We start from the raw sequence: 16,170 nt of genomic DNA, 5'->3' as shown, positions 1-16,170 counted from the left end.
TATATAGTGGTGTAGATACGTGTCGTGCTTAGACAAGCGACGCTCCTCGAGCTCCAAGTTGTACTAACAGTTCAAAGGAGATCAAAGTTACATGCCCCACAATGATTTATTTATTATATCCACACCGTTCATCCACTTTTTGAGATCAATTTAGACCATTAAAGAAAAAACGAATAATATCCAAAGCTCAAATGGACCACACCAAAAATAGCAGCAAGGACATTGATTTTCACCGTTAAAAAATTCATAGGGCCTACCATAACATTCATTTTCCATCCAATCTGTTAATAAGATCACAAATACATAGATGAAGAGGAAAAACAAATTTTATATTGATCAGAAACTTCTGCGACCCCCAAAAGGGTTTCAATGGTAGACGTTCAATCCCCAATTGCTTTTTGCAGTGTGGTCCACTTGATCTTTATATCCATCTTATCTTTCAACTTAAGCCTTAAGACGAGCTTGCCAAATGAATGGACGTTTTGGATATAACACATACCTCATGATGGGACCCACAGAACTTGTTGACGTTAATACACCAACTATGTAGCTGATGTGTGGTATACTAGCCAATCCGCTTCCATCTCGGAGTGGGACACGGATTACCTAACGAGAGGTTGAGTAGCTGAAGTGATGTCACCAAGTTCTGTGGGTCCCACCATGATGTATGTATTATATCCACACCGTCTATCCATTTTGAGAGATCATATTATGGCATTATCCAAAGAATGAAGTAGATCAAAAGCTCTAGTGGACCCCACCACATAAAAAAGTGGGGAGAGTGATGCCCACAGTTAAAAACTCCTAAAGGCCACTAAAGTTTTTCGATCAAGCTGATATTAGTGTTTTCTCTTCTTTCATGTTTGCGTTAACACAATGCTATATGACAAAACTTTTATGGCCCCCAAAATTTTTTAATGGTCGACGTCCATTCAACACCACTGCTTTCTATAATGTGGTCCACTTGAGATTGGGATATACCCCATTTTTGGTCTCGTGCCATAAAATGATCTAGAAAACAGATAGACGGCATAGATGAAACACATACATCATGGTGGGGCCCACATAGCACCGACTACCCGCCACTGGGCTAGCGGTTTCCTGCTAAAGTCTTTCCCATGAAGATCCTGTGAAAATGTTTTGTGTGGGGCCCATTGTGATCTTTGTGTGAAATCCAACCTGTCCATTCGTTTTAAAAATCATTTTAGGACATTATACCACAAATGAGGAGGATCCAAAATTCAAGTGGGCCATACAAGATGAAATAGTGGGGAAAGGAATGCTTACCATTGAAACCTTCATAGGCTCCACCTTGGTGTTTATACTCCATCTAAACCATTTATAAGGTCATTTTCACCGAGATGAAATGAAATCACTAAATCCCCATTGTTTCCTCTCATGTAGCCCATTTAATTTTTGGATCCCTCTCATTTTTAGTCGTATGTCCTAAAATGATTTCAAAAACAGATGGATGGGTTGGATTTATCACAAACATCATAGTGGGCTCACACGAAATCCTTGCACAGGATCTTCTAACGAAAGGCTTTTACGTGGAATAGCTTGCAATTCAAAGAGTATTTCCATGAGTGTAGGAGAGAGTCTTTTTCAAGACTCTCCATCTCTCAATGCAGCTGAATCCAGCATTCTCCTCATCTTACCGCTTACATGAAGGCTCGCACATAAATTCCTTGCGGTATGGTTCGCAGGATACCATTACCATTACTATATATATATATATATATATATATATATATATATATATATATATATATATATGGAAAAGTTTCTATGCGGTCATTCTTTAACACAACCCATTGCTGTGTGGGCCCCACCATGATGTGTGTTGAACATCAACACCGTGCATTTGATGGGTCCCCTTTAAATTATGGGATATCCCAAAATTATTCAGCCATATATAGAACCCAGGTGGGCCATAATATCTAAAATCTTGTGAAGACATGCCTAAAATATATAAAAGCATTTGGTGGAGCTCACCTGAAATTTGGATGCATCTGAAACTTGGTCTGACCCCTCATCCAAGTGGGACACACATAACGGATGGGCTGGATTGGTGAACCACATATCGGTGGGCCCAACATATGATTTTGAATGTTTTAATGGAGGGTAACCCCTCCTCAACTTTTGTATGTGGTGTGGTCCACACAAGTAACAGATTGACTTGCTTTTTAAGCCCTATGCCCACCATGGTCTGGTGAATCTGACTGATGGGGTAGATCATGTTCAACACACATCATGGTGGAACCCACACAGCTCAACCTCATGGGAAGTTTCCATGAGCTCGACCGCATAGAACCTTTTCCATATATATATATATATATATGATGGCATGCCTACAAAGTTTACTTAGCATGCTAAACTCATGTTTGAATTAGCTGGTGACCTCAACACCCACCACGTAGCTGGCCTCAAAGCTCTATATGCCCACTATGACATGCGTTTTATCCAACTATTCATCATTTTATTTCTTCACAGTGTTATTTTTATATACAAAAATAAAAAAGTATTATAGTATATTATTTATTTAACAAAAAATATAAAATAAAAAATGAGCCGACCTTATTTGAACTTGGCTTGGTCCAACTCAAGTTGGCTAGAATATTTGAACCAAACTAAACAAAGCTCAAGTTTGTATAATCTAGACTAAATCAAGCTCAAACAATAAGGATAGGCTTGAAGCTCGGCTCATGTAAAGCTCGATCAGGTAGGAGTATCATATACACAGACCAAACCAAACTTGGATCAAACTCAATTCATCTTGGCTCGTTTACAGCTCTACTTTTGATTGCCATCCCTCTAAAAAGTCACTTTGCTTGTATTATCCAACCATTCAATATGCTAGGAAATGAATAATGCATTCTTTCGTATGAGAAAAGGCCCCATCATTATAAAATAATGTGAAACCCACCTTTGATTGCCCATTGCTCTCCCAAAAATAGCTATGATGTGAAGTTGCTTACATTCCAATCAAGGGATGGGAAAGGGATTATCTTTCTTATTAAATTACAAAAGGTATGATTATTGTAGTATGTCCATCATGTGGGCCCACCTTTGATTGCACATTCCTACCAGAAAAGTCACTCTGATTGAATCATCATAAACATTTGACTACTATTGGGAAAAGAACAATCTATATCACAAGTTGAGTTTGTATTCTAAACATACATAAAACAATACAATATTAAGCTTCTAAACCAGCTATAAAACTTAAAAAATGGAGAAAAACACTATAGATTGTATCAACATCTATAAAGAGAAACATAGCAAATTCTTAGTTCTCTGGTAATATTTTCCACATTTGCTTTGGATGAAAATGTAACTTTTTATGATCTTGGAGGAGATGATAGAAAAGGCTTAGGCGGCATTTCCAAACCTTCAATACTTTCTTCCAACATCTCCACCACTCTACTCATTGAAGGACGGTGTGTCGGATCCATTTGTATGCACCACAAGCTCACTAAGATCATCTTCTTTACCGTCTCTTCCTCGCCACCCGGCCCAAATTCCATTATCACATCGTCTCCTCGTTCACACAAATGTTTATATATCCAATGTGGAAAATACATTTGGCTACTATTCTCTGCTTCCAAGTTGAGGTTCTTCCTTCCTCCAACCATTTCTATCAACAACATTCCATAGCTATAAACATCGGATTTATAAGACACTCCCCCGACGTTCCTACAATATACTTCAGGTGCAGTATAACCCATGGTTCCTCTTGGTGCAGCCATAGATATAACACTATCTTTAGGTGAGCAGAGCTTAGCTAGACCGAAGTCGGAGATCTTTGGAACAAAATCCTCATCAAGAAGAATGTTATGCGGTTTTATGTCCAAATGCAAGATACGATTGCTGCACCTGACATGCAAGTACTCAAGGCCTCGAGCAATGCCAACTGCTATTTCGTGTAGTTTCTCCCATCCAAGATGATTTGTTGGTTCTTGTGTGTGTATATATTTCTCAAGAGATCCGTTGGGCATGAACTCATAGATAAGAGCTCTTTTGGGCAACTGGTAACAGAAGCCCAAAAGGCTAACAATGTTAACATGATAAGTCTTACCAATGGTGGTAACCTCGTTGACGAATTCTTCTCCATTGCCCTTTGATTCGATTAATAGCTTAACAGCCACCAGACGGCCATCAGGTAGCTTCCCTTTGAATACGCTGCCATAGCCTCCTTGGCCTAATTTATCCTTGAAAGAGTTGGTCATTTTCTTGATTTCAGAGTATTTGTATCTTTTCAATGATTCATAGTTCTTCAAAAATGCATCAGTTCGAGTAATCTGTGTCTTCTTCTTCCAAAAGAACAGATTTTTTAATGAAAATTTCCATCGGCAAAGAATGAATAAGATTGCAACAACAATGATTGTCGGAATCGAAATGATAGCTATCAATTTACCTGTTAATTAAGGAATAAAAGTAATGTTAGGTATTTCAAAAAAATACAAAAAAAATAAGGAAAGAATAGAAATGATGTTTTTTTATTCTCCAAAGTCTTGTGAAACATGTTACATTATCCTCCAGCCAGTATGTGCGCACGAGGCTGGACCTTCGTCCAACGGCTGCAGTCAATAGCCATGGATGACCTTTTGATAAGGCTCATTGCATCATAATGCATGTTGCACATTAACAGGCTTTTTCAGTGTAACACAAAATGAAATCTCTCTCTCTCTCTCTCTCTCTCTCTCTCTCTTCATTTTTTGTTTTGGGTGTCAAAGAGACAGGTGTTGTTTCTTTAGACGGTTTGGTGTTAGTATTTACACAGCCAGAGCACGCTGTGAGAATCTACTTGTTGAGCATTGTATTTAGATGTTAACGGGTTAGGAGCTTTTGGCACCCCTCATTATATTGAAGTGTGCTAATTATTTTAAAGAGAGCGACATATTACATGCCTCAACTCAATAACAAAATTCAATTCCCCTCATCTATCCATTTTCCATGAAGTTTACATTTTTTTTCTGTTGCATCTGTTTTGATCTAACTAGTAAGTCATCCAAATCTAGGATTAACACTAGGGTGGCAGATGGGCCTAGCCAAAGGTCAAGGTGGACCGTACTTGCAAAAGGCCCAGTCTTCAAAGTCCAAGCCCGGTTGAACTAGTTAGTATGATTAATTAGTTTTAGAATGGGGTGTTGATAGAAGATGGGGCCAGCATCATAACTACCATGTGCTTCATGGTTCCACCATTGGATGGCAGGCATGCATGTCATGGATCCAATCCAGTCTATTCTTCAGGCATTGTATCCTCTGCCAAAGTGACCTGAACACACACAAACAGACAAAGGATATTGATAGGCTGATTAGGTAGGTCACACTTCATGTAAAAATGGATACTTAGGAAAAGGTCTGACTGTCCAAATTTCACACGTCTTCAAGGGACGCACTACTTAACGAATGGCCCAGATTACTTATACTGAGCGATCCAATGGTAGGAACCTGGCCCCACATGGTAGCTTTGACATGGGCCCCTGTATTATATTAAAAATCTTTTAGAGTGGGGAATAGAACTGACCATTGAGAGTGGTAGTACTTGAGTGTTTAGCACTAAATGGAAGTGGCGGTTGGCCATCCGACGGAGTACCTGATTAAAAAAAAATTGAGTTAGTTAGAATCAATGTGGCCCTGCATGCTAACACAACCAAGAAGGGACCCACCGCTTGCAACAGGGTCTTTGTCATCCACAACCTCTTAACAGAAGGCCAGAGCCTACAAAGATCATTGGGTCAGAACATTCTAATGGCTTGTCTTAGCCGTTGCTTTTGGATTCCCCTCAGCAAAGTGCAACGGCAGCACTTTCAACTTGTTATCAAGGAATCCGATAAAGGAGATAGGGGACTTGCAGTTGTTGGAGGGAGAGGAAAGTTCAGGCTGGCAAGAGGGTTCGCTCATCTTAAGACATTACTTCAACATCACAAATGGAGATACTATCATTGAGTATAATGGCACTTTGTTATTGTTGTGAGTGAACCCGCTCTATATAACATTGTGATGATGTAAATCCGTGCTCACAATAAACCCGGATCAAACCCTAGGTGTTAGAAATTCGGATCTAACGCCACTGTAGCCTCCTTGGCCTAATTTATCCTTGAAAGAGTTGGTCATTTTCTTGATTTCAGAGTATTTGTATCTTTTCAATGATTCTTAGTTCTTCGAAAATGCATCAGTTCGAGTAATCTGTGTCTTCTTCTTCCAAAAGTACAGATTTTTTTATGAGAATTTCCATCGGTAAAGAATGAATAAGATTGCAACAACAATGATTGTCGGAATCGAAATGATAGCTATCGATTTACCTATAAGGAATAAAAGTTATGTTGAGGTATTTCAAAAATATACAAAAGAAATAAGAACAGAATAGAAATGATGTTTTTTTTTTTTTTTTCCGCTAAGTCCTGTCCCCCATCAGATACGAAAAAAATTTATAAAGTGTTTATAAACCTTTATTCTCTTTCAACTCTTGTGAAACATGTTACAATATCCTCCAGCCAGTATGTGCGCACGAGGCTGGACCTTCGTCCAACGGCTGCAGTCAATAGCCATGGATAACCTTTTGATAAGGCTCATTGCATCATAATGCATGTTGCACATTAACAGGCTTTTTCAGTGTAACACAAAATGAAATCTCTCTCTCTCTCTCTCTCTCTCTCTCTCTCTCTCTCTTCATTTTTTGTTTTGGGTGTCAAAGAGACAGGTGTTGTTTCTTTAGACGGTTTGGTGTTAGTATTTACACAGCCAGAGCACGCTGTGAGAATCTACTTGTTGAGCATTGTATTTAGATGTTAACGGGTTAGGAGCTTTTGGCACCCCTCATTATATTGAAGTGTGCTAATTATTTTAAAGGGAGCGACATATTACATGCCTCAACTCAATAACAAATTTGAATTCCCCTCATCTATCCATTTTCCATGAAGTTTACATTTTTATTTATTTATTTATTTATTTATTTTTTTTTGATCTAACTAGTAAGTCATCCAAATCTTGGATTAACACTAGGGTGGCAGATGGGCCTAGCCAAAGGTCAAGGTGGACCGTACTTGCAAAAGGCCCAGTCTTCAAAGTCCAAGCCCGGTTGCAACCTAACTAGTTAGTATGATTAATTAGTCTTAGAATAGGGTGTTGATAGAAGATGAGGCCAGCATCATAGCTACCATGTGCTTTGTGGTTCCACCATTGGATGGCATACATGTCATGGATCCAATCCAGTCTATTCTTCAGGCATTGTATCCTCTGCAAAAGTGACCTGAACACACATACACACAAAGGATATTGGTTGGCTGATTAATCAGGTAGACCACACTTCCTGTAAAAATGGATATTTAGGAAAAGATCTGGCTGTCCGAATTTCACAGGTCTTCATGGGACGCACTAACTTAACGAATGGCCCAGATTGCTTATACTGAGCGATCCAATAGTAGGAACCTGGCCCCACATGGTAGCTCTGACGTGGCCCCCTGCATTATATTAAAAATCTTTTAGAGTAGGGAATAGAACTGACCATTGAGAGTGGTAGTGTTCGAGTGGTTTGTACTAAATGGAAGTGGCGGTTGGCCATCCGGTAGAGTACCTGAGTAAAAAAATAGAGAGTTAGTGAGAATCAATGTGGCCCATGCTAACACAACCATGAAGAGACCCACCCCTTGGAACAGGGTCTTTGTCATCCACGACCTCTTAACAGAAGGCCAGAGCCTACAAAGGTCATTGGGTCAGAACATTCTAATCGCTTGTCTTAGCCGTTGCTTTTGGATTCCCCTCAGCAAAGTGCAACGACAACACTTTCAACTTGTTATCAAGGAATCCGGTAAAGGAGATAGGGAACTTGCAGTTGTTAGAGGGAGAGGGAAGTTTAGGCTCGCAAGAGGGTTCGCTCATCTTAAGACATTACTTAATTAAACATCCCAAGTGGAGATACTATCATTGAGTAGAATGGCACTTTGTTAATGTTGTGAGTGAACCCACTCTATATAAGACCATAATGATGTAAATTCAAGCCAACAATAAACCCGTATCAAACCCTAGATGTTAGAAATTCGGATCTAATGCCACCGCAGATTCGTGCACTTTGCTAAAGCACGATAAATGAAGAAAGAATAATATAATAATGCAGGATAATCAAACCAAAAGCTAACAATCACAAATACAACAATATTTTACAAGAAAAAACATTTTTAAGAAAAAATTATGATACAAAGTGATAAATATCTACTATAATAGAAACTTTAGAATTGTACAGACTCACCTTCTTCGATTATAAATGTACCCGATCTTCCCTTTTGATGTGTACCTCTAGAAAACCTCTAGATCTCCTGAGAAATCTTTCCCAAGTCTCTTTCTAAGTATTATATAGTAGAAAACCTCTAGATCGTGGAATTCCATGGTCGACCTGCTGACCACATTGACTGCCTGTGAGATGTCCGGCCTTGTGCAAACTATTACATACATCAGACTCTTCACTGATCGTCAACCATGAATCATCACAGAGAGTCACAGTCGACCATGGAATTCCACAATCGATCATGAACATCACAGTGAGCCATGATCAACCATGGATCCTCACGGTCGATTGTGCCCTGCAAAATGCAAGGCATCTGCACAACAATCTCCATATTGACTTGCATTATGCCAAGTCACCCTAAAGACCTCCACTTTAAGTGTAGACCATTCCCTGCATCCCTCCACCTGAAATGCAGCTACATATACAACTTGTCATCATACAACAGCCACAACATTCTCAAATTGGTTGAGAGTAAAACCTTGGTTTGATCAACAACATATCCGTAATATTTTCAACCAGCAGTATGTCATCTACATAGTGACAAGATTAATAGGTTTCCCAGATTTTGTGGAACCTCTAGTTAATGTGCTTGGTTCGTGCATGCTGAATTGGATTCATTGCTAGATAGATATCACTCTAACTATCACAATGCAATCGAATCGCCTCCTGCTTCAACCCAAGTTCACTATCGATCTTTCAACCATTGCTTCATTTGACGCCTCTATCGTAACCATATATTCTCGATTGTAGACAACACTATCATAGATTGTAGCGTAGATCTCCAATATACCGGTCCACCTGTCGATGTGAAAACATATCCCGTAATGGACCTCCTGTTGTCTAAATCACATGTATAATTCGAATACGTAGCTTACAACTCCACCTGAAGCTTCATGTCCACCAAACATGATTCCAGTATCGACTATGCCCCTTAGATACTTGAGAATCCACTTAACAATATTCCAATACTCATTCACTGGAATTCCATGGTCGACCTGCTGACCACATTGACTGCCTGTGAGATGTCCGGCCTTGTGCAAACTATTACATACATCAGACTCTTCACTGCACTAACATATAGCACCTGTGACATTTCTGAAATATCTTCTTCTATATTTGGACACAACCTAGCTAACAATTTAAAGCGACCTGCTAGAGGTGTGCTAACTGGCTTAACACTTTTCATGTGAAACCTCTCTAGCACCTTCTGCACATAACTCTTGTAAGAAAGCCACAATTTTCTAGACTCCCTATCTCTGCTAATCTCCATGCCTAGGATTTTCTTTGTAGTGCCCAGACCATTTCATATCAAACTCCTTACTTAACAGACATTTAAGCAAGTATATCTCCATCTTGTCATTTGCAATCCACATATCATGTACGTAAAACATCAGTAGAATGTAGGACCCGTTCTCAAGTACTATGTAGTATACGCAACAATCATACTCGCACCTGTTATACCCAATCTCAACCATGTAGGAATTAAACCGCTTGTACCACTGCCTCAAATATTACTTAAGCCCATACAACGACTTATTCAATCTACACACGTAGCCTTTCTTATCAAGCTCTTCGAAACCTTCAGGCTACCTCATATAAATGACTTCCTCTAAATTCACATGAAGGAATACCGTCTTCACATCAAGCTGCTCTAATTCCAAATTGGATTCCACTACCATAGCCAGTAGCACCCTAATTGAGGTATGTTTCACAACTGCAGAGAAAATTTCTTTGTAATTCACTCATTTCCTTTGCGAGTACCCTTTGCTATGAGCCTTGCCTTATACTTTGCATCATCCTTTTTTATTAATGCTTCTTTTTTCTCGTAGACCCATTTGCACCCTATAGCCCACTAACCTTTAGGAAGTCCCTCCAACTCCCATGTCTGATTCTTGTGGAGTGATTCCATCTCCTCTATCATGGCCGACAACCACTTGTTGTGATCCTTTCCAGATTTTGCTTCTTAAAATGTGGAGGGATCTCCACTCCCTATGAACAATGCAAAAGATATTATGTCTTTGAACTTTACTGAAAGCAAAGAGATGTAGAAGCTTTTCTGTGTATTCGAGACAACCCAATGGGGTTGAATATATAGATATTACAATCATCTATACAAGGAAAATAATAAACTCAAAATTCTCTACCTATAAAAACAAGATATACAAGGTATGGATATACAAGGTATGTGAGCCGTCTAACATCCCCCTCAAACTAATGTTGGTCATCGATAAGTAATAGTTTGCCAACAAGAAAAGAGTGACGTGCGACGTGAGGGACTTGGTGAGAATGTTAGCAATCGATCATGGGATGCCACATGTGGAAGAGAAATGAGCCCAGATTGAAATTTCTCACGGATAAAATGACATCAACTTCAATATGCTTCGTCCATTCATGAAAAATCGGGTTAGAGACAATCAATTGCACCGAGATTATCGACATGGAGTGGAGTAGGATTACGCACAGGAATGCCCAAGTTTGAAAGAAGTCCACGTAACCGATGAGCTCACTACACGCAGCTAACATCGCCCGATACTCAGCTTTACTTGATTTGGAAATAGTGGCTGCTTCTTACACTTCCAAGAGATGAGAGAAGTACCAAGAAAAACACAATAGCAGTGATAGATCTTCGTGTGAGAGAGCAATCGGCCCAGTCAACATCCAAATAAGCACAAAGGTCAAAATTACCGTGGAGGAGAAGAACAGAGATTGATCTAGAGTTTCCACGAAGGTACCATAGGATGCGCAACACCGCAGGTCATATGAAGAGTCCAAGGAGCAGAAACAAACTAACCGACGACTTAGACAGCGTAGCAATATCCGGGCGAGTCATAGTTAAGTAAACCAGGCTCCCAACCAGACGGCGGTATAAATCGGGTTGTGCAAGTAGATCACCATCGTTACGACCATAGTGAACGTTAAGTTCTAAAGGAGTCTGAACTGTCTTCGATCCGTCAATGATACCAAGGCGAGAAGATCCTTGGTATATTTACGCTAACTGAATCCCACGGTTGGAACGCGAAAATTCAAGTCCAAGAAAGTATGTTAGATGGCCGAGGTCTTTCATTTTGAAGGATGATTGCAGAACTTCCTTTAAAGACGAAATGCCGGTAGCATCACTACCAGTTAGTAGGAGGTCATCAACATAAACCAAAATAATAACAGAGCACTGGTGCACAAAAATAAGGATGGGTCATGACCACTTTGAGTAAAGCCAACACCCGTAATAATACATCGTGAAAGCGTTAGAACCATGCCCGTGGTGCTTGTTTGAGGCCGTACAGGCTTTCTTTAGGCGACATACCTTATTGTCGAATTAAAGAGCCAGGATGAGGTTTCAAATATACGGTTTCTTAGAGGTCTGCATGAAGAAAGGCATTTTTCACATCCATCCGAGAGAGTGGCCATGAGCGAACAGAAGATATAGCCAAAAGAGTAGAACAGTTTTCATCTTGGCCACAGGAGAAAAATGTCTCATCGTAATCAATTCCTTATATTTGAGTGTACCCTTGAGCGACAAGTCGAGCCTAGTATCGATCCAATGATCCATCGGACTTGGCTTGAGAGAATAAATCCATTTGCTACCAATTAACGTTAGCAGGTCGAGTGACAATGTCCCATGTATGGTTATCATTCAATGCCGTAAGTTCTTTTGTCATAGCCTTCTTCCAACAATTATGAGTGGTCATGAGAATATGAAGTAGGAATAGAAACAGTTCAGAGTAGCATTCATGACAGACATAGAGCATATCAAGCGATCAGCGCTTGATGTTCACGAGCGGAATGACATATCGAGGTAGGTTCGGGATCCGCAATAGGCAGGAGGTTCGGGTTGAGTAATAGGTAGTGGATTTGTATGTGGTCGACGTGAGTAAACCTGCAACGGACGAGGGAAAGTACTCGAGGCAAAAGTAATGTCAGGAAAGGCGGTTAGACCAGGAGAGTTTGGAGTGTGCGGAGGAGGAAGAGATAAATGGAAGGCAATATGTTCAAGAAAAACAACACGTCGTGAAACCCGAACACGATAAGAAACAGGATCATAACATTGAAAATCCTTTTGAGTTTCTCCAAATCCCAAGTACATACATTTGACCAATTTTGGAGATAGTTTGTTACGTTCACATGAAGCCAGGTGAACATAATAGACACAACCAAAAACACGAAATGTAGAATATGTAGAAGGTAAGCCGATGAGAACAAAGTAGGGAGATTTACTGTTTAGAACTTTGGTTGGCATCTGGTTAATCAAGTAGACTAAATCTAACATTGCTTTCGCCCAAAAAGAACAAGGAACACTCATAGCTATCATCAGGGTGTTCGCAGTTTCAACAATATGATGATTTTTTCGTTCGGCCACCCCGTTCTGTTGGAGTATCAGAATAGGTGGTCTGATGAATAATCCCAAGACCTTGAAAAATGTATAAAAATTAGTTGAGAAATATTCCCCCTTGAGTCAGAGCGGAGAGTTTGAACTAAAATCTGAAATTGAGTCGCCACCATAGAGTGAAATAACTTCAATTTTTCAAAACCTGTGACTTCGATTGCAGAAAATAAATTCAGGTGTAACGTGTGAAATCATTAATGAATATAACATAGTATCGTGACCTAGAGAGAGACATAATTGGTGAAGGACCCCAGGCATCCGCATACACAAGTTCAAATATAGAAGATGATTTTGTAGTACTTAGAGGATATGGAAGACACTTGCTTTTTGAAAGACAATAAGAAGAACAAAAATAATCCAAATCATTTTTATTAAGAGAAATATTTCCTAATCTGCCAGAAGAAAATAACTAAATTAACCGATCGGAATGTGGATAACCCAGTCGAAAGTGCCACAGTTTCCATAATTTATTTGTCGAACAAACATTTAATGAAGATGGAGAAAAGAAAGAACGAGACAGAGTGACAGATGGATTAAAGTGTAGTATGTACAGACGACCATGCCGCCTACCTATCCCAAGAACCTTCCCCGTTACCAGATCCTGCACAAAACAACTGTTGGGAAGAAATATGACTAAGCAGTTATTGGATGTGAGTTGACCAACTGAAATTACATTGGAGGAGAGGTTAAAGACATGAAACACATCATGAAGAGTGAATTGACGATGAGCGGAAGGAGAGAAAGTCAATGAACCGACGGACTAAATAGGTAGTCTAGTGCCATCCACAGTAGAAATAGCCTGATTGCCCGTGTAGGGACGAATGTCATGAAGATGGGATATAGCACCGGTCATATGATTTGAAGCACCCAAATCAAAGAACCATATAGGAGATAGGGATATACCTGACATATCGGCCGCAAAAAGGGCCTGAACGATTTGTCGGAACATCGTAGGAGTCAACGGAGATGAAATACCTTCAGTAGAAACAGTAGGTGGAGAACCACTAACAGACGGCTCGGAAGAGATAGTGGTAGTAGTAGCACAAAGAGCACGACCACAGCTACGACCACGACCACCATGGCCACGGCCTAAAGAAGATGCATAGGCACGTGTACGGCAGTCCTGAATACCATGACCAATCCATCGATAATAAGCGCACCATTCTTTGTATTGAGCGACAACATGACACACCTTGTTGCAGCCGCGACAAGTCAAATGAGTGGAACCACGTGTTGGTGTCGTATTAGACACAACAAGCACCATATCAGATGACCCCGGAGTTGAGGAAGGAAGAGAGAGAACCTTCAGTCATTGTTCCTCAGCCAATAAATCATTAATAACCGAATTCAATGAAGGAGGAGGGCTACGGTTCAAGAGAGCAGCCCGACAATGCTTAAATTCCGGACGGAACTTCATAAGAAATTGTCGTACTTGCGCACTCTCGCGCATAGATTGGAATATCTTAAAGTCATGAGGAAATGTTGGATCCATCATAGCCATCTCTGTCCAAATAGTGACAATTTTGGAGTAGAATGATTGAATACTGTCATCACCTTGAGTAAGGTTAATGAGATCCTGTTCCAGGCGATATAACCGGGCCGCACTACTCTGTTGATAAATTGTCTGGAGATGCTCCTACATTGCCTTAGCAGTGCGATGAAGTGTGAGGCCAACAGTAATGAACCGATCGACTGAATCGAGAATTCAGGTAATAATCCGCCCATTGTTCATTTCCCAATCAGCTAATTTGTCGGTATCTGTGGAAGTGGGGATAGAAATAGATCCATCAATGAGTCCCCACAACCCACGACCCTTGAGGAAGTTCTGGAAATGGATGGCCCATAGAGAATAGTTGGTACCATCAAAACTACAACGTGGGGCCTCTGTACGTGATGAGTTCTTGTCCATTGTTCTGAAGTAATTTAAAGTACTCAAAGAGTTGCAGCAGAAGAAGGTGTAAGATGTACCGTACAGCAGGAGATACCCAAGCAATTGTAGTTTCTGGATCTGGCCGAATAACACAACAACGGCAACGGATTTGAACAGAGATAGGATTCAGACAAGCAGATCTGGAACAGGATGGAACAACAACAGCAGTAATAGGTTCGAACAACAACAATATTCGGACAGTAGATTTGGAGCAGTAACGGGTTCGAACAGTAGCAGGGTTCGGATGAGCAGATCTAGGACAGGACGAGCAGATCTGAAGCAGAGGGATCGCCGGACGACGCAGCAGGGGCAGCCGGATGATGCAGGGGCGGTCGGATGCACAGGAACAGTGACCGGACGCAGCAGGGATGGCCGGACGACGCAGCAGGGGCGGCCGGATGATGCAGGAGGGGCGGCCGGATGGTGCAGGGGCGGTCGGATGAGCAGGGGCAGTTGCCAGACGCAGCAGGGGTGGTGATCGGACGACGTAGGGACGGTTTCGGATCAGGGAGGCTCTGATACCATGAAAGCAAAGAGATGCAGAAGCTTTTCTGTGTATTTGAGACAACCCAATGGGGTTGAATATATAGATATTACAATCATCTATACAAGGAAAGAATAAACGCAAAATTTTCTATCTATAGAAACAAGATATATAAGGTATGGATATACAAGGTATGTGAGCTGTCTCTATCGAACCGAGGATCTAATGGTTCTTTTCTCCCTATTCTCGGCTAAACTTTCCTATATATCCTGCTGATTATTTTGCTCAGTATCTTGCTCCTACTGATTTTCACCTTCAACCTTCATGTTTTAAGACATTTAGGCTTTTTTTTTTTTTTTGGAAAATTGATACTTTTTTCCATTGAAGGTATGAACAGAGAAGAACAGATTAGTATTTCAGGTGGGCACCACAAAAAGGTCGGGCCCTACCTATCATATAGCCTAAATATGAAGCAAAAAAGAGCAGAGAGAAAAACTGCAGCCATCCTGCAGAGAACAGGGCATAATTGAACCCCAACGATGACGAAAAAGGAAAGATCAACCAGACTGGAAGCTGGGCTTAAACGAAAGAGGCTTGAGGGGAGCAAGGGACAAAAGCTGCCAAAAAAACCACTGACAGAGCTCAGGGCAAACTGCAAAGCACTGGCTCCACCTGTACCGACAATTTCTCGGTCTCATCTGACTTCTCAGCTATAACTTCCTTGTTGATTCTTAATATTGACACCTTATCGAAGATGACATCTCTGCTAAAAACCACCTTCTAAGTAACTGAATCCTAAAGTTTGTAGCCCTTCACACATTTATCATACTCGACAAAGATGCACTTACTAGACTTTGGATCCAATTTCATCCTCTGCCTACTCTGCACGTGGACATATGTTGAACATCCAAAGATTCTCAGTCTTGAGTAGTCCTTGCTTATCCAGACTTCTTTTGCAACCTTAGATTCTAGCGTTGTAGATGGTGACCGATTTACTATATAGCGTGCCATATTCACCACGTCAGCCCAGAAGCTTTTAAATAGCTCCAAATATAACCGCACACTTCTTACCATCTCCAACAAAGTTT

At 40.6% G+C, this 16,170-nt stretch overlaps 1 protein-coding gene across 2 annotated transcripts in view; it reads right to left on the bottom strand.

Annotated features, from left to right (window-relative positions):
- Nucleotides 1-3,234: 3,234 nt before the first annotated feature.
- LOC131231574 (PR5-like receptor kinase) overlaps nt 3,235-16,170 on the bottom strand; it is an 87,952-nt gene continuing 75,016 nt past the window's right edge. The window contains exons 2-5 of one of the 2 annotated variants that reach the window (XM_058227819.1): nt 7,511-7,579; nt 5,531-6,308; nt 5,183-5,278; nt 3,235-4,417 (exon numbers count right to left, since the gene is read on the bottom strand). In XM_058227819.1, coding sequence (XP_058083802.1) covers nt 3,342-4,417; nt 5,183-5,228 — 1,122 coding nt within the window. In that variant the 5' untranslated portion in view covers nt 5,229-5,278; nt 5,531-6,308; nt 7,511-7,579 and the 3' untranslated portion in view covers nt 3,235-3,341. Of the gene's footprint in view, nt 4,418-5,182; nt 5,279-5,530; nt 6,309-7,510; nt 7,846-16,170 lie in introns of those variants that run through there. The other variant, XM_058227818.1, reaches the window with a different exon arrangement.

This window comes from Magnolia sinica, chromosome 17 (genome assembly GCF_029962835.1).
Source record: "Magnolia sinica isolate HGM2019 chromosome 17, MsV1, whole genome shotgun sequence".
Classification (NCBI taxonomy): Eukaryota; Viridiplantae; Streptophyta; class Magnoliopsida; order Magnoliales; family Magnoliaceae; genus Magnolia; species Magnolia sinica.
Note: the sequence above shows the minus strand (reverse complement) of the source record. Positions and strands in the feature narration are given on the sequence as shown.